At 32.5% G+C, this 23,748-nt stretch overlaps 3 protein-coding genes across 3 annotated transcripts; 1 reads left to right on the top strand and 2 right to left on the bottom strand.

The window, feature by feature from the left end:
* The first annotated feature begins 178 nt into the window (after nt 1-178).
* LOC134282531 (uncharacterized) lies at nt 179-22,453 on the top strand. The gene is made up of 15 exons (XM_062764934.1): nt 179-409; nt 699-860; nt 964-1,044; nt 1,187-1,332; nt 1,572-1,680; nt 1,886-1,895; nt 2,185-2,198; nt 3,649-3,789; nt 4,402-4,479; nt 7,210-7,246; nt 18,716-18,891; nt 19,155-19,834; nt 20,528-20,695; nt 21,057-21,264; nt 21,608-22,453. The coding sequence occupies exons 1-15, from the start codon at nt 341-343 to the stop codon at nt 21,944-21,946; spliced, it is 2,418 nt and encodes an 805-aa protein (XP_062620918.1). The 5' UTR covers nt 179-340; the 3' UTR covers nt 21,947-22,453.
* LOC134282520 (complement C1q-like protein 3) lies at nt 11,197-13,695 on the bottom strand. The gene is made up of 2 exons (XM_062764922.1): nt 13,519-13,695; nt 11,197-11,671 (listed from the first exon to the last, which is right to left on the bottom strand). The coding sequence occupies exons 1-2, from the start codon at nt 13,676-13,678 to the stop codon at nt 11,259-11,261; spliced, it is 573 nt and encodes a 190-aa protein (XP_062620906.1). The 5' UTR covers nt 13,679-13,695; the 3' UTR covers nt 11,197-11,258.
* Nucleotides 15,855-17,903, bottom strand: LOC134282548 (uncharacterized). The gene is made up of 2 exons (XM_062764950.1): nt 17,797-17,903; nt 15,855-16,370 (listed from the first exon to the last, which is right to left on the bottom strand). The coding sequence occupies exons 1-2, from the start codon at nt 17,877-17,879 to the stop codon at nt 15,872-15,874; spliced, it is 582 nt and encodes a 193-aa protein (XP_062620934.1). The 5' UTR covers nt 17,880-17,903; the 3' UTR covers nt 15,855-15,871.
* Nucleotides 22,454-23,748: the final 1,295 nt, after the last annotated feature.

The following is a 23,748-nucleotide window of genomic DNA, read 5'->3' as shown; positions in this document are numbered from 1 at the left end:
TATATTTTGTCAATACCTCTTCAACACTTATTTATATCTATGCTGTAAATTCAAATAGATACAACAAATAAAAAATATAAGTAAACACAGGAAACGTTTTCATGTGCAAAAGAGAATATCAAACGGTTTGTTTACATGAGTGAATATTTCTGTTTACCATGCATATACTGCGTTAACATGCTTATTGAGAATCGAAAATCATCTTATATCTCTGTACAGGGATTTTTTAGTCAATCTAAATGTATAACATTGTGTGTTTATCGTTTTAGATCCATAGATTGTTGGGTATTCCACGAAAGATGTCAATATGATAAAATAACTATATATAGTATTCAACAAAATGACAGAATCAGCAATATCCAACTCCCAAGAATATCAGAGTTTCCGTAGCTCTGTACCACTGAAAACAGTATGTTTTTTTTTCAGTACTATGGTCTAGATTAGATGTATGTTTGTGTGTAAGTGGACAGCACATTGACCATAGTATATATAGACTGTCCTGTCGATGAAAATGGAACAAAATGACCAGTTAGTTCCTTTTGGACATGAATGTATCTTTGAAATTTATTATTCTGTATTTAAAATCCATGAAATTTAGAAACCAATAATTTTGATCACAAATAAATACCTAGTCATCAAGACACAGCTAAAATAACTCCGAAAATTAAGTAAGAAATAAATGACTTTAATTTCCCCAGTACATTGTTGATGATGATGAGAGCAAGGAATGGAAGCTCTATGATGCCGGTCCCAAACAAGTGAAGTGCCCCCTGATCTGTTTTCCTCCCGCCAGTGGTACTGCAGATGTCTTCTTCAAACAGCTTCTGGCTCTGTCAGCTGTAGGATACAGGGTTATATCTGTAAGAAATCTTTCATAACAGGATGTCAGAGTTTATAGGGTTAAGTTCTTATTTGTTCTTTTACTTAGTCTGATATAAAAAAAAAAATAATAAATTTTTAAAGGTTGAGTATCCCACCTACTGGACAATGGGAGAATTCTGTGATGGCTTCAAAAAGCTGTTAGACCATTTGCAATTGGATAAGGTAAAGATGTTTTTAAATGACAAGTAATCTATATTTTTGTTAACTAAATGCATCAAGTGCTTTTTAATATATCTATTTGGAATATGTAAAAACATCATTTTTTGTAAATTGAATTACACTCTGTGTTTTATCTTTTTTCAAGGTTCATATATTTGGGACATCATTAGGGGGATTCCTTGCTCAGAAGTTTGCCGAGTTCACACATCGTTCTCCTAGAGTGGTCTCCCTTATCTTATGCAATGCTTTCTATGATACCACTATTTTCAACCAAACTAACTCAGCCCCAACGTAAGTATAGAGAAGGAAAGATTGAAAAAAAAAATGATTTATTCTAATTTTCAAATTTCTGACATCAACAAAGTTAATATGCATTAATTTCATAATTTAAAATTATCTTCTGTACTAGACTGTACTTATTTATTTTGAGTCCAAAAAAAGGACAGACAAATCTATTACATGACCAGCAAATTTGTATGGTTCTAAGCTGCAAACACTGTGTCTGTAAAAACTGTGTACACATCTTTAAGGTTTTGGATGATGCCAGCCCTAGTTCTGAAGAAGATGGTGATGGGAAACTTTGACAGAGGTTTTGTGGATACAGATATTTGTGATTCCATTGATTTTCTTGTAGAGAGGGTAAATTTATTGATACTTGTATTTCTCTTTTTGATGCTGAATATAATAAAATGATGAAATAAAAAAAATCCCTCCCCCCAAAAAAAATTAATATCAATCTTTATAAAGATTTCACTAAAGCTTTTAGAGCAGCACGTTTATTTTGTTTTTTTAAATTTTAATTTATTTTTTTTTGTCGTGCACGAGAATTTTATTCTGATTGCAGCTTGACGGATGCCCCTTGGACTTAGAAAAATCCATATTTTTGCAGTTTCCGTTCATTTCCTTTTGAGAGGTTGCACCTATTGAAATGGAATTTAGTATACAGTTAGTCAGATGAATATCTAGGTCAAGTTCTGTTTTGGCGTAGAATTGACAGACTATAATGGATGTAAGTAGTTAATGTGAATACATATCTATCATATGATACAAAATGTCAGTTTAAATCAATTAGTTTATAATATCATTCTGCTTGACATTATTACTGCTATTCAAGACTGAAAAACATCCTGACATTAAATACAGACATTAATGATCAAGTCTGGGGCTAGTCAGACCTGCCAAGTGACCCGCATTCGGTGGGTCACACCCGCAAAATTGACCTCTAATTGACAGAGTTTTGCCCGCAAAATCGATCATCCCAAAATTTTGACCCAATATTAATTAAGCATGTTTGTCTCAACAAGAAAGATCTGAAAACTCATCCTAAAATTTCCGATTTGTGTTTTATAAATCAGGATATGAACATCTTGTTTATTCAATGCACACAGATTATCTTTGTTTGCCGAGGTGTTAAAAAAACTGTTAATTAGCCACAGGAAATCACTTCACGCTTGATCGCAGACTGACACAGCTGTACAGGTAATATGCCCTTGGAGCATTTAGGGGATTAAAAATTTGAAGGGGTATATGCATGGTGAACCACACAGATTTAGAGGTTAATTAAATATCATTTTATTAAAAACAGAAATTAATTAATTAAATACAATGATATGATAAACATTGGGATCAAAAACGAATAAAAAAACTTACAAAGCATAACTGACAACAGCTGATTTTATCAGCTCTTATATTGAAATTATTGTTAAGTGTAGTGGTTAAAAGAAAATGATATTAATTAAGATAAAGCAAAAGAGTCTAAAGTGAAGTATATTGAATTCCCCCCCCCCCCCCGAAAATGTAGTATTGTACGTTGTGTTTCTTTGTTAAATGGCTATGACAAGGGAATACCCACTTGTCAGTCACATCATGACTCTAACGATTTTAAGTTTTTGTTTAGGGTGTTAGGCATCCTTCATAATTTATTTTGTAGTATTTGATTCATTTAATTTTTTTGTGTGTGTTTTAAAATTAATAATAGGAAATTAGATGGCACATATTTCTTACCACCACCCCCTGCAGCAGCAATTTTTCAATATTAATCTTTCAATGTAATGTCTAATTACAATTTTCTGATTGTGTAATATGTTGAAAATTAATCATTGTAGAATTAACCTTTTTAAATTTTTAAAACTTTGCAAAAATTCTATTGAACTAAAAGTATCTGAATCTTACTATCAATCTGAAAGTGTTCTTATACAAGAATTTTAATGGATGTAAGTAAAAATTAATGTGAATAAAATATAACATATGACACTATGTGTTTGACTGTTTGCATTGATGCCTAAAAATTAGGGAGCATTTTGTTACTGCCTCACAAAAATGTTACTGCTACATTTCAATTCTGAATGTTGGGTCAACATCCCACAGCATCAATTTTGGTTGGCAGGTCTGGGCTAGTGAAGAATTCTTTTACTCACAAATTCTATTTTTTACCGTCGGAGTTTCATGTATCAAATGATGTAATGACTTAAGGTTAAATTTAACATATCATATGCAATATTTTATTTTACATGTGTATTTGTGTAAATTATTCTGATACAAACAGAATAGTATTTTACTATTGATATACTGAGTAGTATTTTATATGATTAATGTACTTACCCCCAGGTGTTTGATGACTGTGCGTTGTCTCATGCCGTGAGAGAGGAGATGTACAAATGTTACCCTGATGCCAAACGAGCTCACCTGAAATCAGGTGGAAACTTTCCATATCTAAGTAGAAGTGCAGAAGTTAACATATTTATTCAGGTAAACTTCCCTTGTATTTTTCCGAGATTCATTGTACATCATGTATAGCTTTCAATGTAAGTCAGTACAGGGCACAGAAAAACTACAGAGGAGTACATGGTAATCTAGGATACTGACAAGCTTTCTGAACAGTACGTACGTGCTACAACTTGAGGCTACCAGAATTTAATTTTGTTTTACATCACCTAAAAACTTTAAAAAGAGGAAAGGAGAGAAAAAAAAGTAAAAACAAAATTACTGTAATACATTTATTTAACTGCTAAAAGTAAAAGCAGGGCTGAATGCAAATTTAAAAATTCTGATTTTTTTCTTTCAAAATGCATAATTCTCCAACTCCTGTGCACACAAATGAAGTTAAATGAAGAATTAACTTTGGAAAGTCAAATATTTAAAGGCCTTTACTTTAATCTACAGCATTGATAAAAACATTTTGATAAAAATTGTCATTCCAAGATTAGATACTGCATGTGTATACCAGTACTTGACAAACAAAAGAACTACAAATTGTACATGTATGTTCAGTGTCCATTAAACCTTTCCTGAAATATAAAAATGTCCATTGGTGCATTTTTTCCTACAGTTGTTGTTTCATTTACTTTCTTTTTTTTATAGATTCATCTACAGAAGTATGACGGAACAAGTGAAAGTGCAAAGTTTAACACAAACACAGAAAACACTGATACAGAGACTGTATGATTGATTGTGCCAACTATTATTTTCTTCTTTCCAATACAGTCTGAAATTAAAACTTGGGTGAAAACAATCCATTACTTAATATGTTCAAAGTTATAAAAACGTTTCACGTCTATGCACATCATGATGTTAAAAGGATGCAGCCTTTTTTTGTTGTTTGTTTTACAGAGGAACTGTTAATTGTTAATCAGTCTTTGTAGATAAAAGATCAAGAATACTTCAGAATCTGAAGCAACAAGTGATGAAATGTAAATTGATGATAACTGTGTAATTTACATGACATGATACATTACCATTAATTTTTTTTTTTTGTACTAAGTGTTAAATTTTGTTTGATAAATACACTGGAACAAGGTAAATGGACTTTTCATAAAAAATGATCTAAGAAAATTCAACTTTTTATATATTTATACTTTGTAGTCAATGTAATGCATTGTACATGTATCTTTACAGTATGCCTGCTTTATAGTATTGCATGTTTTGAATTGAATATACTGTTTTTTTTATCTTAAATTACTCGTACAGATAAATATACCTTATGTAAAATAATGTTAGTGATATAAAGTATTTAGGTTGTATATGTTAGCAAAATTCCACATTTCAGTCAGTTGTGCCTCACTGTGTACTTAAAGTTATAAAGTACAAAAGGGAAAAATAATAAAAATATTGAATCAAATTTATAATTAATTTAATGCAAAAACTATGCCTTGGCTTTTTTCATGTAAGAGGTAAACAATGTTGTCACTCTTGATCATGTTTCCAAACTGAAAAGTTATTTCTAGGTGAATTGAGCACTGAAACCTAAAAATATATTTGCCTTCTGATTTTACCAATTGTTTGCATGTGAAAATAAAATTACATCTATTTGTTTAAATGCATCTTTTTGCTACAGAACTTGAACATACTAATATTTATATTTTAACAGGTAGCCAGGATTTCACTTTAAATTAATTACGGTCATTTATTAATTAAGACATTTTATAAATTATGTTTTAAGATCACCTGAGGCTGAGTCACCCAGTCCTCTAACATTTGAACATTTTCAGTATATCTTCTCTTGAACAACTCAACCAATTTTGGCATAAGGAATGAATGGATGGAGAATGAAAAATATGAATTGTGTAATCCCTGTCCCCAAATGGGGTTAAAGCAAATGACTAATGTAGTCTTTAAAAACCTTCTTTACTCCTGGAAATCAAGCTGTTGAACTGGTGTGATGATAAAAATAAAAATCAAGTCCTCTACCATTTGAAATGCATGGTTCCATTGTAAAGGGGCTCTGGAGTAAGGGTAGGACTCCAATAAATACACGTCTTGAACTCCCCTTCCCCTCATATTAAGCAGGAAAACTGGGCACATAGTTATGATGAACAAGGGTGCCTCTTCCAAAATTCTGAAATGTGGCCTCAGAATCAGGAGCTGTGGAGTGAAAACAGGGCTCTAATGATTATGAAGTAAAAAGATATAAAGTTTTTTCTTTCTCTAGTACATGTACACTAAATTCAGTGTGCATTTAGCTAGCTGGTAAATTCAGGCCCCAGGATCAGTTTTTGGTTAGATAAATGTGTGTTTTTTTTTTAGTAAAAATGCATCCCCCCCAAAAATATTTTTCTCTGCTCTTGGGTATTATGCAAATAAATTAATAGGTTATGATTAACTTTAGTGTCTCTTTCAAAATTGTGAAATAGCTTGTGGGGCCCCAGAATCAGAGTTTGATGTTGGGGCAGGGTTCTCATGATTGTATATAGTATAATGAATGCATTCTTTCAAAACTCTTTGTGTCTCAGTATTCATACATTTTAGTTTTATTTGCTTTTCTCTGCCAAAATTTTGAAGCAAATAAATTAATAGGTTATTGATTAAAATGTGTCTTTTTCTTTGGTTCTAGTTAATTGGGGAACAATAAGGATAATAATCAGAAAGGTGCCTTATAATAAAAACTTGATTAGAAACTGTGAGCAATGAGCTCACTAAACGATAACCCCTGCTTCCCATATGAGAATAAAGGCAGTGTCCATGTTTTGCTGTCGGAAACCCAAAATATGTGTCGAATCAAAAAAGTAAAATAGGAGGAGCACAATGGCAAGATTCTGTGAAAATTTCATCAAATTTCATACAGTGGTATGAGAGGAGTTGCGGATAAGAGATGGGTAATCCAAAGCGTAATAGACGGACGGACGTACATGTGGACTTTATTACTATATATACACTCCTGCTTTTCAAGCCAGGGGGTGGGGGGGGGGGTGTGTATAGCTAGAGGTACTGTGAGCAATGAGCTCACTTAAATGATACCCCCGCCTCCCATTTGAATATAATGCCAGTTTCCATGTTTTGCTCTTGGATACTCAAAAGATGTGTCGGATCAAAAAGTAAAATTTTTTAAGTTTTAGGACACAATGCATACAAATTTCTTTAACAGGATTTAGGGGGGGGGGGTTCGATACTGCGTAAATTTCATGAAGTGGGCATTGTAAGCAAAAAAGTTGACCTCACACACACACACACACCCACACACGAAATAGGATTTTCGAGTGGGCAGGTTTTTTTTGCTTGTCAACATTTCCATTCCAGGTAAAATAAAAAAAATTCATATCTGGGCATTTGGCAGTGCATCATCACACAGATGCCTTTTGGTCAAAAACGATGCTACGTGCCTGCAATGGGAATATGTAATATTCATCATTTTCTGTTGAAATTGTTTGTTTTCATCAAATTTCATTCTTTTAGTGGTATGAGAGAATTTTGGCCTTAGATGAAGATGAAGGTCACTTCCGGTTTGGTTTAATTTTGTCCGAAACTTCCAAATTGTGATAAATTGGCGATTTAAAATGACGCACAGCCTATACAAAAATGTGTTTAAATGGGTTTCGATATTGGTTGTTAATTTTTAAAAGTAATACTAGAGGTACTGTGAGCAATGAGCTCACTAAATGATACCCCCCGCCTCCCATATGAATATATTGGCAGTATCCATGTTTTGCTCTGGAAAATCCAAAATATATGTCAGATCAAAAAATAAAATAGGGGTGCACAAGGCAAGTGTAATAAAGATTCTGTGAAAGTTTCATCAAATTTCATTCAGTGGTATGAGAGGAGTTCGGATACAAATAAGAGATTTTTTTCCTTGATTTAAGGATGATGGACATATAAATTTTACATACAAAAATTTCAAACGGGGGGGATCCGCCTTTGTACTGTGAGCAATGAGCTCACTAAATGTTATCCCCGCCTTCCATATGGTTACAGATAATGGCAAACTTCGTGTTTTGCTTATGGAAACCCGAAATTAGTGACAAAAAGTGTGAGCACAATAGCATTATGATAAAGAATCTGTACGTAATGTTCATCGAATTTTAATCAGTGGTGTAGGAGGAGCTGCGGATAACAGATGGGTACCCTTCAATATTATATAGAAAGAATTGAATTGTATATACCCTGTTTTCAAGCGGGAAAACACTAAAATAAAAGTGAGTAAAACGCGGTGAAAGGATGGTCCAGATATGAACATTCCAACGGCTCTCTTCTATATCATTGGTCATTTTGCCAATGGTTTGTGTTTTTTAGTGAAACCAGTTTTTTAAAATTTGATAATCATCACAAAAAGATGCTAATTACACAAAGCACGTGCCGCAAATTACAGATTTATTGTTTTTAATATAACATTGGTGTTCATGTCTATTGTTTTGTTGTTGTAATAATTTGAAAATATCATACCATTCTATAAAGTAGTTTTAAAATAAATACATTTATTAAAGTGAACACTTAGAAGTTTTGTTATTATTAAGTGTATAGTAATCGTTATTCTGTGAAAGTTTCATCAAATTCATACCACTGAATGAAATTTGATGAAACTTTCTTACATATTGCCATTGTGCACCTCCTATTTTACTTTTTGATCCGACACATATTTTGGGTTTCCCGGCCACAGGAAAACATGGACTTTTTCACCAGTTATAAACATATGGGAGGCGGACATACCGATTACTATATACCTCCCGCTTTTCAAGTGTCAAAAAAGTAACACAGCAATGAGCTCCAAGGCAAAGTTCTGTTTTGTGGACCTTAGTGTCAGATCATAAAAAGTGAAGCACAATGGCATTATGATAAAGAATTTGTATGTAACATCGAATTTTAATCAGTGGTGTAGGAGGAGTTGCGGATAACAGATGGGTACGCCATATTTTTTATGTTTTCATAAGGGGAAAACCGATATGGGAGACTTCATGTTTGATGTACATACGCCACTAATCAAGTTCTTTCAAATGACAAATAAGGTCAATGACAGAGAATGGCTGTTAACTTTTTGCTATATGCTAAAAAATAAATAAAATAGGAGGTGCACAATGGTTATGCAACAAAGATTTTCATGAAATTTCATTCAATAACATAAGAGGAGATAGGTAACCCAAAGCGTAACAGATTCACAAACACATCTTTTCAAGTTTTTTATATAAGCAAAGGTACATGTGTTTTTATTACTAGATATGTGACATTTTGGACCGATATTTCTTTCAATCTGTATTGTATTCCTCTGAGAAAAGTTATTAACAATAGCTCTTTACCTGCATTGATAATAAGTATTCAGGTAAATTTATACTAATCACTGTAAAATGTAACTGAAATGTCAATTGAATGAGAGATTTATGCCAAATTTTTAATAATATACCCGGTATATACATGTATAACAAATTCTTAATGCTATCTTCTAACTTATAACTTAATGTGCTTTATGTTCTCCGAAACAAAAATGTGCTGAAAAATCGATGGAAATTTGAAAAAAAAAATGGGCCAATAGGTCACCTGAAATCATGGACAACTTTCCAACAATCTCTTTGATTCATGTTTTATCCCAGATCTTATGAAATTCACATTTTGTGACGGGTATGACACCATTGCTTATATTAATATATACACTCAGCATGCTTACTTTGGTTACTTATATTACCTAGTAGATCAGAGAAACTCACACAAAATGCATTTCCACTTTTTGTTTATCATGATAAGTAGATACAACATTATGTGTTAATGATAAGAGTAAAGTTGTGTATGTCATACGTTAAAGAAATCAAAAACAACTTCAAAATTTTGGAAATTTTAAAAATTTTATTTCATCAATACTAAAGTGCAGATTTCAAAGCAATAAATTATTTTCAGACTATGTTACCCACCCACCCTTTTTTTATCTCTGTCCCACAGGAAATAAAATATTTGTCATAAATATATACTAAGATCTTTTCACCCAGATAAATTGATAATATTATATCAACAATTGTATTTTCACTATATACATGTTTATAGTCCGTTAACACAACAATTCCTTCTTAGGGAAAAAAATAATCATTCTGTGTGTGTGTTTTATTAAATGTACATAGTCTATTGGTTAAATACCCAGGTACAGAAAAGAAGATTTTTTAAGAATTTATGCATTTTCACTATATAATCAATAAAGCCCCACCCTAACACCAGAACCCCTGACCCAGGGGGCCATGAAATTCACAATTTTGAAGTTCAGCATACCATTTTATATAGAACTTGAATTATGTACTTGTAATTTATTTAATATTACATTAGTATATTTCAGTAATTTTCAACACAAAAAAGGTTTTTTTAGAATATTACCTATATAGCCCTGCCCTAGCATTTTCCTAACCCTGGCCATTTTAAACACATTTTGCAGATGCAAATAATATAACAAACTATAGTTCAACAGTTTGATTGTATAATTTGTATTAATCAGAATATTTTTAATATTGATCTAATTTTAGAAAAGAAAAGTTTTGTCTGCCATCGTAACTTCTCGGCAAAACAAAATGTGTTTCCCTTCACCCATAGATGCTATGACAGCTCAAATTTGTGTAGAAAGGTTAATGTTGGTTTTGCGACACAGGTATGTGTAAATGTTTGTTAGGAGACTGGGTGACCGTAATGCTACAAAGGTCACGAAATTTACACCAATTCCATAATTAGACAATGCAGTTTTTTTTAATTCTCTTATAAACACTGTTAAACATATTAAATCTAAAAGTCAATATCTTTTGATATGGGTATGACATCAGGTTTTTAATTATAAACTGTAGCATCATTCTAAAAGACACCCCAAATCAGGGGCCAAAAAGGGGTCTTAACCTATCTAGTCCTTTTTGTTTCTTTTATATAGAAATTTGATACATGTAACTCCGTAAATTCCAGGGGGGTGTTGCAGGCTTCCTAATCATAACTGCATATCTGTAGCTCGCTGGTCTGAAACCAATTGGAATGGACGACCAGAGAGTGTTTGCTGAAATTAGCTGCAGAACTGTAGCTCACCGGAAAAAATATATTGACAGACCGGAGAGCTATACAGTGCCATCCATTGTACATGTAAAAACTGTATATTTATTGCGCACAAAAAGTTGCGCTAAATTTTGGATTAATTCTTCCAAATTCTTACCTCAATCGAAAAAAGACAGATTTCAAAAAATTCCTTACTCCTCTATCCAGTATTCTCGTAGTTGACATCTGCACGATACCATTTTGAGATGATGGCTTAAAAATATGGAGATATAAATCGAGAAACGACACACTTTTTGTGCGTAATAAATATACAGTTTTTACAATGGGTGGCACTGTAGCTCTCCGGTCTGTCAATATTTATATTTTTTTCGGAGAGCTACAGTTTTGCAGGTATGCCGAAATAAGCACTCTGTAGCTGAAGACAATAACCTCTTTGCCAGACTTTCAATTTGTTTTATGTGAAATATAAATGTATAGCATTCTTAAAATACACATATATTATGCTAGGCTAATTTGAATCCAGAAAATTGTGGCCAAGTGCCACCATGAGCACTCTCGACAGACATTTGGTAGGCCACAATCCATACTTGATCCGCAGTTGACAGTTGGACGAGGACAGATTTGGAACACATTTGCTGACGTAAGGGACTTGGATTGCAGTAATTGTAAGCTTTCCACCTTTTTGAATCGTTGACCACAATTGCAGTATTGAATGGTTGTTTTGCTGAGGCTAAGATTGTCCACGAAAAATAATAAATGCCAGGAGATGGCGCTGTAAAGACCCCCGTCTTCCCGTTGTAGTGATTTCCGGGGTTGAGTGTAACGGAACTGTACTTGATCGTTTCAAACGGTTTGACATTTTTTAGGTTGCCTGGAAGTTGAGCTGAAAATGCCACTGTATTGCCTCTTGAAGAACCTGGGTGAAAAAATTCTAAATTTAAACAAAAGGCCTATACTCTTCGAATGCTTGCTTATTTCAAAATTTTGCATTTGATGAAAAGTAGAATGTATATTTCAAAATGATACTATTTATAGTAAAATAATCTGAATGTAGTAGCCATGTGTTTTATTTATTTACCATACAGATCCCAAGTAGTTATAAATTTTCATTAAAAGAGGTGCATTGGCATTTGCTCATCATCGAGAATATCGTTAACATTCACATGTATAATTCCAATCTTAATTTTATTTACTGATTCTGCCATGTTGTAAACTTTGGTAGTAAATACAAAATTGACAACATTTTGTATTTACTGCCACTCGGTAAATCCAAAATTTACATGACAATTTCCTGTGTTTTAATTGGACGAGAACAATTTCAAGAAAAAGTTAACCAGGCTAAATTAAGGCTATTGTAAAACAAGAAAAATTAAAAGTTACTTCTAGTCTGTTTTAGCAAAATTATTATTACATGTAGCTTGAAATTAAATAAAACCAAATTGGCCACAAACAGGACTGACAGACGGGAATATTATGTTTATGTCACTGTCAGATCACGAGTATGAATTTTAAAAATCGTTGATCAATGTCATGTAAATGCCGAGTGAATATGAATCAAATCAGCTTAAAATTCTTGGTATCGTTTGTTTTCCAAAAATTTTATTTAGATTTGATTGCGCACCTTTTTTTTTCGGGCTCTTTTCTTTTCAGCATCAAATTCATATTTTTAACATAGTATTTGTTCTCAATCTTTGAACAAACCAGATCAAATCAAGGGTGTGTCGGTCTTCAACTTTCGCTCTAGCGTTGTCGTAAATGTCAGCATGGCCATGGGCATTGTCGAGGACGAATTATTCTGAGGTCATTATAACGATTAAAGACTTTGCAACATGCTGACTGTAAACAAGTTTCTTTTTCGAAAACCATACGGTTTTTAATTGTATCTCAATTTTCTTTTTTGTTGTTGTTTTTTTTTTTTGCCAGGACCTTATTTTGACAAATCGACAATAATACCTTTATGTTGAAAATTTTATTTTTAATTCGATATATATAAATATAACAGTTCTATGGAATTGAACGTATGACGATGGAATAGCAAAAGGCGTCCAATTTGTCATATGATTTAGTTGCTAGATGGCCCACAAAAAGTGTTCTGTATCGCAGTTACAGTATGCTTGACTTCAAAGGAAAACTCGCCGGGTCATGTCACAACATTACATGTAGCTTGAAATTAAATAAAACCAACATTACTTATATTGTAGGAAATGTTTATGTCACTGAAAGGTGTGAATTTTAAAAATTGCTGATGTCCCAAATCAGCTCAACTTTTTGTGATATTAGGAAAATGTAGTCTTGTAGGTTTAATTTTTAAAATAATTTCAGAGAAATCAAGTGTGGTATTGAACTTTCGCTCTAGCGTTGTCGTAAATGTCAGCATGGCCATGATCGAGGACCCCCCCCCAAAGACTTTGCACACACACACACACGAAAACCCTGAAATATGATTTTTTCGAGAAAGAATTTTTGTACTCGGAGCTTTCCGAAACTATTTTATGGCACCCCCCTTTTTATACAACTTTTTCAAAGTAATGTAAATGAAAAAATTATGACGATGGAATAGCCCCCCGTCCAATTTGTCAAAAACGATGCTATGTGGTCCAACTATAGTCATTTCAAACCGGGACATTACAAAACCCAGTGTATGATGGATTTGAACATGAATTACGAATTATGAATTAAGAAGTCGTTAAATAATGTTTACACATTATTTCGTCTGGTCTATCTGTATCTGTAAAAACTCTTTATACTATTTACAAAGCTCACCCTTTTTCAATCCCACAAGGTGTTCAAAATCCCCATATTCAAGCTGAATTCGCGTTGTTGGTTTTTTCAACACAGAAGTTAATGAGATACCTTCTACTCTCCATAAGGTGAATACCAAAGCTGTACATAAATAAAGCAGTTCTACAGAATACTTTGCCATCTCAGTTCCTGTTGCGCTGAAATGCCCCAAACAAAAACCCTTATACTAATGTTGCAGTACCTTTATATACATGTATACGTAAGTGATTTTGTAAACGATATGTGCACTTGTTTATATACATGTATATCAAATTCCATTGTTTATAACACGTTAACATTAAATTAACATAAGTCTCAAAATCTATATATAAATGTACAGTTATACATATACTGATACAATGTTCGGATTTCTGCATGCGTAAAGTTAACGCACTTTGCATATTTTTAAAAAAGTGCTTAATTTTCAAAGTGTGTTAAAACAAAGTATCTCTTGATGTTTCGTCTTCGCAAGTTTGATGCAGAAGGACTAACAGCGTACTAGTATACATTAGAATTTGGAAAGGGACTTCCTTTGATATCTTAAACATGGTCATTGATCCAAACTTACTTAGTATATAGGTCACATGGGGCATTGATTTATTATTTCTACTTTGAGAACATTTTCTCACTGTTTATTATTATACCCCCGCTTAAAAAAAGGGAGGGTATATAGTGATCGGGATCTTCGTCCGCCTTCTACGCTTTGGGGTACCCGTCTCTATATGCAACTCCTCGTTAATTAAATGAGATTTTCACAGAATCTTTGTTACAAATTGCTATTATGCACCTCTTATTTTACTTTTTGAGCCTATACATATTTTGGGTTTCCCATAGCAAAACATAGACACTGCCATTTTTTCTATAATATTCTTATACACAACTCCTCCTATACCACTGAATAAAATTTCATGAAATTTTCAAAGTTTTTTTGTTACATAATGCCAGTGTGACTTCTTATTTTACTTCTTGGTTTGACACTTATTTCGGGTTTCCCAGAGCAAAACATTGACATGGGAGGCAGGGTGTATCAATTAGTGACCTTAGTGCTCACAATACATTTAGTTTTTTTTTTATTATTATGTATTATATTCATATATGCTAAATTATATGTATTATTTAGAATTCTTGATTGCAGGTTTTGCTTTATTGTTCTGTTATTACAACGAGTTTTATACATGACCTTTCTAAGGACCTAATTTACATGCGTATTTTTTCATTACACTTTCATGTGTTTTGCAGAAAGTTGATTAATCCCATTTTGTTTCAACTGAAATGCAGCAGCGAGATGGACGTGCAGGTATATTCATTTTAAAATTAAAGAGATGCATAAATTAATTTGTTTTCCAAAAATTTTTATTTAGATTTGATTGTGCAGGGTTTTTTTTTTCTCTATGCAGCTCTTGCTGATCTTTTGATGACATTTTTTTTCAGTTTAAGCTACGATTTAATGCAAAACATTTTGATATATAAGAATCATGTATATATGCTTCGGGAGTATTTTTCTGAGAGAAATGTCCGACTGTCCTCGTCATACACAAAATTGAAATAAGCAGATTAAAAGGAAAGGGGGTGGGATTTTAAACGTTTTCATTAAAATGTAGTGTAACCAAACGGGGATACAACACATTGCCCCATTTTCATTTTTTTTCTTTTTCGCTTTCTTAATTTTTTTTCAAACTTGTATACATACGGTTTTTAATTCATCAACAAGTAAAAATGACGCACATAGGTGTATTGATAGTATAAATCTACCCCCACGGAATACGATTTTCCGTTGTTTTTTTTTTTGTTTTGTTTTGTTTTGGTTTTTTTAGGGGGGGGGGGGGGGGGGTTCATAGTAATAATTTGTGAACTGCCCCACTCCCTCCTTCATTTTTGAATCCGACATTAATACCTTTACGTTGTAAAATTTTATTTTTAATTCACCTAAATTTTTGATAAATACGAACAGTTCTATGGCGAATTTCACGATTTTTTTCTGTATACGGATACAGCTTTCCGTCATCGCTAAAAATAAACCGTACTGTATCGGATATTTTGCAGATACAGTACAGTTTCTGCTCATTTGCATAAGAAACGCCCACAAAAAGTGTTCTGTATCGCAGTTACAGTATGCTTGACTTCAAAGGAAAACTCGCCGGGTCATGTCACAATACAAGAAAAGTGTTTAAATTCTTTCTCCACTTTCATTTTCTATCCAGAGTTGTTGCCGCTACGCCCTCACATACAGATAGTAGCGTAGCAGCAGACAACTTTGGATAGAGAATGTGCAACATTTAGTTGTGACTTATCATCTATAAACATGTAATTTAAACAACTGATCATTACATTTTATTTAATCTCTAAATTTGTACACAGGAGGTTTATAAGAATACAGTGGATAGTTATTCTTCTTTCCCACTTTCATCAAGTTGCCCTTTAGTCTGTTTGGGACTGCCCGATTACTATGATCAAACAGTCGATCACAGACTGTAAGAGTTGATCTTCCTTTGATTATTCTTCTCCATAGAATTTCTTTCTGTGAAATACTGGACAGCCTTGCTTCAAGTCCAAACTTGTGAATTCTTTTCCAGCCACTAAATTTATATTTGTAGTATGGATATCTTAGTTTCTTCCTTGGATTTTGTGGTTGTTTTAGAAATCGCACCTGGTTTAAAGAAGTAGTGAATGGTACAGTCAGTAAATTGTTCTGCCCAACATAAAAACTGTTGTTTCTTCTTTGAAATCCCATTAAACTCGATGATAAAGATTGCATATGACGACTTTGAAAATCAAGAATGGCTACATGTTTTACTCCAGTATTCAGAGTATTTCTGCATGCTGAAAGGGCATTCCTGCAAGAAAAAAAAAACAAGTTTAGGCCAGCATTTTTTTATTTTTAGGTTTACAAACCCGCCGCTCAAATTTTGAATTTTCAGAAAAAAAATAAAATTGAGAAAAACAGAATTTTTTCTTTCCGATGTCAAATTTGAGTCAGGATCTAGATTTCAAATTTAGCTCGTACTTCCGGTTTTAAATGAACATGGCGGGTAATGAAGGGAGATTTGTGTCAAGTCCATAGCAGCACTAAAGCTTGGTTTAATGTAAATATTTATTGATAGGAGTGCCATTCAAAACGTTTCACCCGTTCAGAGAACAATAAAATGCTGACGACTTTGTTGCAAAGTGACATGTTGGTGAGATAATTATGTATCCGTATTCAAAAGTAACTGTCTGTAATTGTAAATTATTTTCCTCCCACAGGTTTAAAACTGCCCATGGTAGCTATTATCAGAGACATTGTTTAGGTTTCTGTCATAGCTTACAATCTTAGCATCATTCTTCAGAAAAGGGTCGCTTATGCATCAGATGTAATGAATAAAACTATGGGAGAAGTTAAGTCCATTTGAGGAAGAAATAAACAATAGCCTAAAGAAATAAAATATTTCAACTATTTAAAAACAAGAATATACAAATATATACAGGCGTGTAGTATCGTTTATGGTAGCCAGAAAAATTATTTTACACTTAATTGAAAAAAATTCCACCCTACTCCTCAAATTTATATTTCTGTTTTATGAAAGGAATTATTACTTTTATAGGTCTCAAGTATATTAATATTTTAGAATAATTTCTACCTAACACACATTAAAAACAAAAATGAAGATATATTAAAAGAGATTTAAAAAATTGATTTAAAAAAAAATCTGTATTTTGTCCAAAATCAAAAGATTTATATCACTGCCCCCAACTGGTAGATGATGAAATAAACAATTAAAGGTTGTATTTTCCCCTTTGTAACCCTTATGTGTCCAATAGCAAGGAGCCTGTTAGGAGAGCATCAAAAAAGAAGCAAATTTTAATGTAGAAAAGTCGATAAGAAATCCAAAATATAATTTTATTTTTTTTTTTTTATTTCCTCCTCCTACGGGACTTTTTCATTCTGATGTTCGTAAACCTAAAAATAAAAAAAATGCTGGCCTTATCAACATTTAAGTAACAAAACCTCAAAGAATAATACATCCTGACAATATGTGATGAAAATCTGTCAAACAAATATACTAAATCATATTTCAAATGCAAATTGTGCGGGCCTCTAAATCACAATCCGTTATCTGATGAGGAAACTCGAGTTAAAACAATGTGGAGCTACACAATGTAAAATTAAATGTTACTAAAGTACTTCACTAAACTTTTGATCATGTAGAAATTTTTACCTACCACAACATAGATCTACTAAGTATGTATTGATAAGTATTTATCTTAAAATATTTTTTTTACCTAACGGTTTGAAGAAATTGCATACTCGCCAGCATTTTCTCTACAATGTATATCTGCAATCGTAGTCCCTCGGTCATTTTCATAACCTGGAAATATGAAAGTGCTATCTGTTTATTTCAATCGATTTTTATCACCAAGATAATATCAAGAAAAACAATAAAAGCACATTTTGTGTGTTTTATAAATACAATGTAATATATTTGTATTTTAAATTAGAATGATAACCAGTCGAATAATTTTGGAACAATTTAATGAGTTCCGGCATCTCTTCCGGTTTCATTTGTTTTCCTTGGTTGCGGGATATGTTCATCATTTTCTTTTAATTATGGTATTTTCCTTTTATCAGCTTTTTGTTGTCGAATTGTTTTGATCTTGAATTAATCAATTTAAAAAAGAAACATAAAACTCAGTCATTCTTTACTTGTTATGCACATTAAAAGCAATAATCCATTATAATCTGTTTTGTCAAAAATTTTGCTGCAATTTTAAAGTCGTCAGCCTGATTGCAAAAACATCAGTGTTTTCATTTGATTAAGTGTAATATCGAAGTTCTGAATATATTACACAAGCACTTTATATTGGGATTTGGGTGGGGTTTTGGGCGGGTACCAAGTGTATAAATTCTTTTGCACAGGTGCTTGAGGACAGGAACCGGGTTCTGCGATCTATAATTAGCTCACCTGTGCCGAAGGCTCAAATGAGCTTTCCTGATCAATATTTGTCTGTTGGCATTGTAAACTTTTCACATTTTCATCTTCTTCCCAGGAACTACGGGGCAAAGTTCAACCAAACTTGGTACATAGTATCGATCTTGGGTGAAGAGGATTCAAGTTTGTTCAAATGAAGGGCCACACCCTATTCCAAGGGGAGATAATTAAAAAAAAAAACGAGTTTCAATACATGTTTTTTTAATTTACAGTTTGGAAAATAGCAGTATGCAAAGCTATGAGCAGATGTTGTCAGTCAGGAAGGTCAAGAAAAATAGGTCCAGGACCAGAGAATGATGATATTGTGGAACTCAGACCAAAGAGGTATCTAAGAATCCAGCATCTGAATGCTAGACCAAGAGACAATGCACTGGAACAAGAACAGCAGGTAAGACAAGGAATTGATGTTTTGAAGTTTTCACTTTTTTTTTAAATAAGGAAAGCAACATATACATTAATGAATACTGTAGATCACTAAATTTTCGCACACATAGTACATTAATGATTTTCATTGTGGCTATTGCTCTATATAATCTTAAGGAATACTTTTATACAGTTACAATTACGTATATTTAAGAAAATGTGATTTTATTATTATCAAGTAATTATTATTTAGTATTATTTTCTTTCTTTCAGTTACATGTATATTTAAGAAATCATAATGTATCGTACACAAATTATGGGAAAGTCAAATCTAATATCAACCAGAAAAAAACCTCTAGTGACATTACAAAATCAGATTCGCAGAAGGATCAGTTTGATGCAATTCATCCAAACATGGCAAAAAGTCAGGAAGAAAAGGTGATTGCAAGTAGACCTACATCTTTTAATGCACACCCTTTTTCATCTAATTCTGGTCCATCAAGAACTTCAATTTCTAGGGATTCTGTTGGTGGTCAAACTATTATGTCCTCTTCAAATGTAGAGGTTTCTTTGAACCCAAAAGGTGATGAGGATGCATTTATGTCTGAAATAGAGGAAAAGGATGAACTTTCTTTAGCAACCAGCCGGTCTATGAAGAGTGCTGCATCTGAAATTGTGAAAAGGAATGGTGCAGGGAGTACAAAGGGTAATGGAATCAAGCAAGACCCTGGAGTAGTGCTTTTCTTCATTCATGGAGTGGGAGGCTGCTCAGACATATGGAAACCTCAGATGGACTTCTTCGCTAAATTAGGATATGAAATTGTTTGTCCAGATATGGTTGGACACGGACTAAGCTGTGCTCCAGATAACAAGAAGAGCTACCATTTCAGGGAAATTTTACGAGACATGGAGGCCATGTTTGATATATATTGTAAAAGAAGTAATATCATCATAGGCCATTCATATGGGTGAGTAGATTTAATCAGTTGAAAAAGCATGATACAATGTCATTTAGTTCTAAGTTGGTTTCTTTTTTATGTTCCTTTGATGCATACATGTTCACTCATGATACAATGAAGGGCATTGAAGTGGTAAAATTTTCCATTTGAGTGAAACGTTCTGAGTCATGTTTTGAACGTCAATTATAACATAACGACATGCCCATTTCTAAAATTTTCCAGTGTGAAACGAGAAAGCAATATTCATCGTAATGTTTTTAGGACACTTTCATCATAATGTTTTTAGGACACTACACTTTCCGCGACAAGCAACATGAGTTACAATGAAATGACTTTTTTTTAATTTAGAAAGAGCTATATATAGAGTTCCTGCTTATGTAAACCACACATTGCATCGAATTTGTACATAATTAATGAATTTAACATGTTTATTTAATTAGCATAGCACATGTACCAGTCAAACACGTGCTTACTTGGTGTTTATGTAGACCGTCAATTTCATTGGCTATTATATTTATGGCATACCTGTTCTACAGGTATTCGATTGAATCATTTGACCAAATTTTCCTTTCTAAAGAAATGGGCGTGTCTGAAGATAGCTCAAAACGTTCCAGCCAAACGGAAAATTTTATCACTTCAATGCTCTTCACTGTATGACAGGGTTCTAATTCTGATGAAATTTTCTTTTCAATTGTGAAACAGTTGTGCTTTTGCAACTGTTTTAGCTAGACAGAGAGCAAAACGAGTCACCAAGCTGATTTTGGTCAGTGGAGGAGGACCTGTTCCCCTTGCCCCTCAGCCTGGGGTTTTCTCCTTGCCAAGTTGCATTCTGGCATGCATCAAGCCATGCATATCATGTCTGTTTACAAGGTAAATATGAACTATTTATTTCATATAAACAAGAAATATTATTATGAGATTTCAGTTCACTTTTAAAAGTAATATTCAGCAGATGGACAGTTAATTTACCATCCACGTTGAAGTGGTTTCTTTTTGAATTTGTATTGTCTAAGAGAAAATACAAGTTAATCTCCACTAGAGATTCAATAGAATGAAATTATTTACCATACATATTTATTATATTCACGTGTAAAAAATTTTCTTACAGAATTCATCCTAAATTGAAAATAATTAGTTTAATCAGTTTAATCTAAAAATTGCAAAAGTTATCCCTGCAACAATTTTCCGACATATATAAAGTAAGCCAGCTAAACTTAATGTTATTTTGCAGAGGTGCTTTCTATGACAATTCAAAATTGTTAGTTGAAAAAACGAAAGCGTTCGACATTCCTGCTTATGTGTTGGATTATATTATGAATGGACAATGGTGGTTAGATGGAGATGACTTATATCACAGCTGTATTAGTATGCCTACATTACTTATCTGGGGCAGGCATGACAAGTTTGTGTCACTAGAAGAAGAAGAGGCTATGAATAAGGTAATCTGATTATTCTTTTTCTAACATATCCATATCAATCATTCTGCTATTATAGGATCAAATTCAAAATACATTTAAAAAAAAATTGTGTGTATTTTAATACACAATATACATGACTTAATTATGTTTAATAAGGGAATGACTTAAATTTATCATCAACCCTCAAATACAGAACAGGATTATTTAGGCTCTGTTATGTTGATTTTAATAAACAACATGTAAAGAATATTTATTTCATGAAATTAAGATTTATAGAGAAAATCAGTGTCATTTTTTTTTAATCTCAGTCTTAACCTAATTTACCAAAGAGTTGATCACCTTTTCCTCATAAATCTTTCAAAAGGTTATTGTCAACTGTAAGCTGGAGATTGTAGAAGAGACTGGTCACATGGTGATGATGGAGGCCCCTGAACATTTCAATGTCATTGTCCATCAGTTTATAACTGATGAAGTTATTAAAGTGATAAAAGACAATCAACAGACCAGGGAACCTAGCTATGTTACTGGTATTTCTAACAATCAGCCAGAAACAGGCAGGTCCACAAGAACAACTACTCCCTGGTTTTCACCTCGACGGAAACGACTTGATAGTGCCACAAGTAACAAGTCCATAAGTTCTGTGAAATCCAGTAAGTCCAGGAAATCAATGCCACATGGAGTGCTGACACACAGCTTACTATGATTCTAAGAGTTAAGAATTTTTTATAAGTACCCATAGAATTATATCTTCAAAAAGATTGTGATAAAATTGTGCACAAAGTCTGTCCCGCGGTACCAAGAACATCGCTTTTTTGTATTATGTCAGAAATAGAGGAAAATGAGGATTCAAATAAATCACACTTCCAAACTGTCTGCTTCGAATGCTAGTATATTGCCACTGCAACAAAATCCAAGTCTCTACAGGGATTTTACATGACCACAAGTTCAGAAAGAGATATCCTTTATTTTTGTGAATTTATTTTTTTTTGCTTGCTTACCTAAGTGTCAATAACAAAATGATGTAGTACATTTTCAGAGTCAATTTATACATCTTGAATATTTATACGTCACAGATACATGTAGTAGTGCGAAATAAAGACAATTCTCTCTCACATGTCTGATAAAACTAATCACTAAATTTCAATAGAATTCTAAAACATTTATACCTGTTGGTTTCAAGATATATGCAAAAAAAAAAAATGTCTAAAACTTTATTGGAAATAATGACACTTAAAATTTTTATGTTATGTTATTTGATAAAGTCTTATTTTATTTGATGTTGATTAAATTTGATAGAAATTAATGCTATTGTGGGACAGAATTAAATAATAAATCTATTTTTAAATATGTAAAAAGTTGTCATTTGTGCTTGGCAAGTTTATTTACACAAGATTTTATTTTCTCTGAATTTGTTGTGCTGTTGATGCTGATGTTGCTTTTAGCTCTATGAGGTTAAACGTTGCATTGATTTTTTTCAGCAAAGTGTATGCATTAAATTTTGTGACATTTATAAATGGACTTCTTGACCAAAAATATTCAACATAAAAAACGTACTTTATTATGAGATCATACATATTCAAATACCTTAATAATAAAATGAGGCAGGTATATTGTGCTGAGCTAAAGCATTATATGAAAAAATACAAGAATGTTTTACAAATTTTTCTTCTCAAAAATGAGAATGGTTGTAAGATAAAAACAGGGTAAAGATTTTAGCAAGAAATATTTTTTTATATATATTTTTTTTCAAGGACAGCAATCTACAAATTGTTAATAAACCTAATTTATTTGTTGAACCTTGATTGGTGAGAGACACACAATTATTTATGGCATTAGTACCTCAGGTGAGCGTTGCTGTCATTTGGCATCATTTTTTTTTTAAAAAGCTCTGCATATTTTGAATCAATTGAATCAGGAAAGTCTCATCTCTTTTGTACAAGAGCATGCCATGATGATGTGTTCGTCTTTATAATGCGCATTATAAAAAAGCTGTGTTTTTGAGGTCAATTATTAGCTACCCCAGAAGAATAATTTTTATTAAGTTCAAAGTGAAAGGTGAAAACCGTGATTCAAAGGAGACTAAATAATTGTATTAATCTCAAACACTGCAATATACGTTTTTTGTTATATGATTGATACTTATATTCCTATCTTTCTGATTGGCCAAAATTGTAGAAAAACACATGCAACTTTTATTTTCTTCTGCTAGTGACCTTCCTGGTGACTCGAAGGATATCAAAAAAAAAAAAAAAAAAAAATCCAAAGTGATACAAATAGTTTTTGGAAGTTATTTACAATGTTGGACATCAACTAAACAGAGATAGAAATGTTTTTTATCCTATTATTTTTTCATTTTTCAATTTGATTGATTTTCATGCATTGTTTTTAGAATAATGTCCATTTTACCTTTAAATAAAGAATTTGATTACAGAAGGCAACAAACAACATTCAGAATTTGCTAGGATAACACATAATTTTATATCAGTAATTTAGTAGCATGTCCTG

This window comes from Saccostrea cucullata, unplaced genomic scaffold (genome assembly GCF_032062105.1).
Source record: "Saccostrea cucullata isolate Sc308-1 unplaced genomic scaffold, CSIRO_AGI_Scuc_v1 ctg297, whole genome shotgun sequence".
In the NCBI taxonomy this organism is placed as follows: domain Eukaryota; kingdom Metazoa; phylum Mollusca; class Bivalvia; order Ostreida; family Ostreidae; genus Saccostrea; species Saccostrea cuccullata.
The sequence above is the reverse complement of the archived record's forward strand: the minus strand, read 5'-3'. Positions and strand labels throughout refer to the sequence as shown.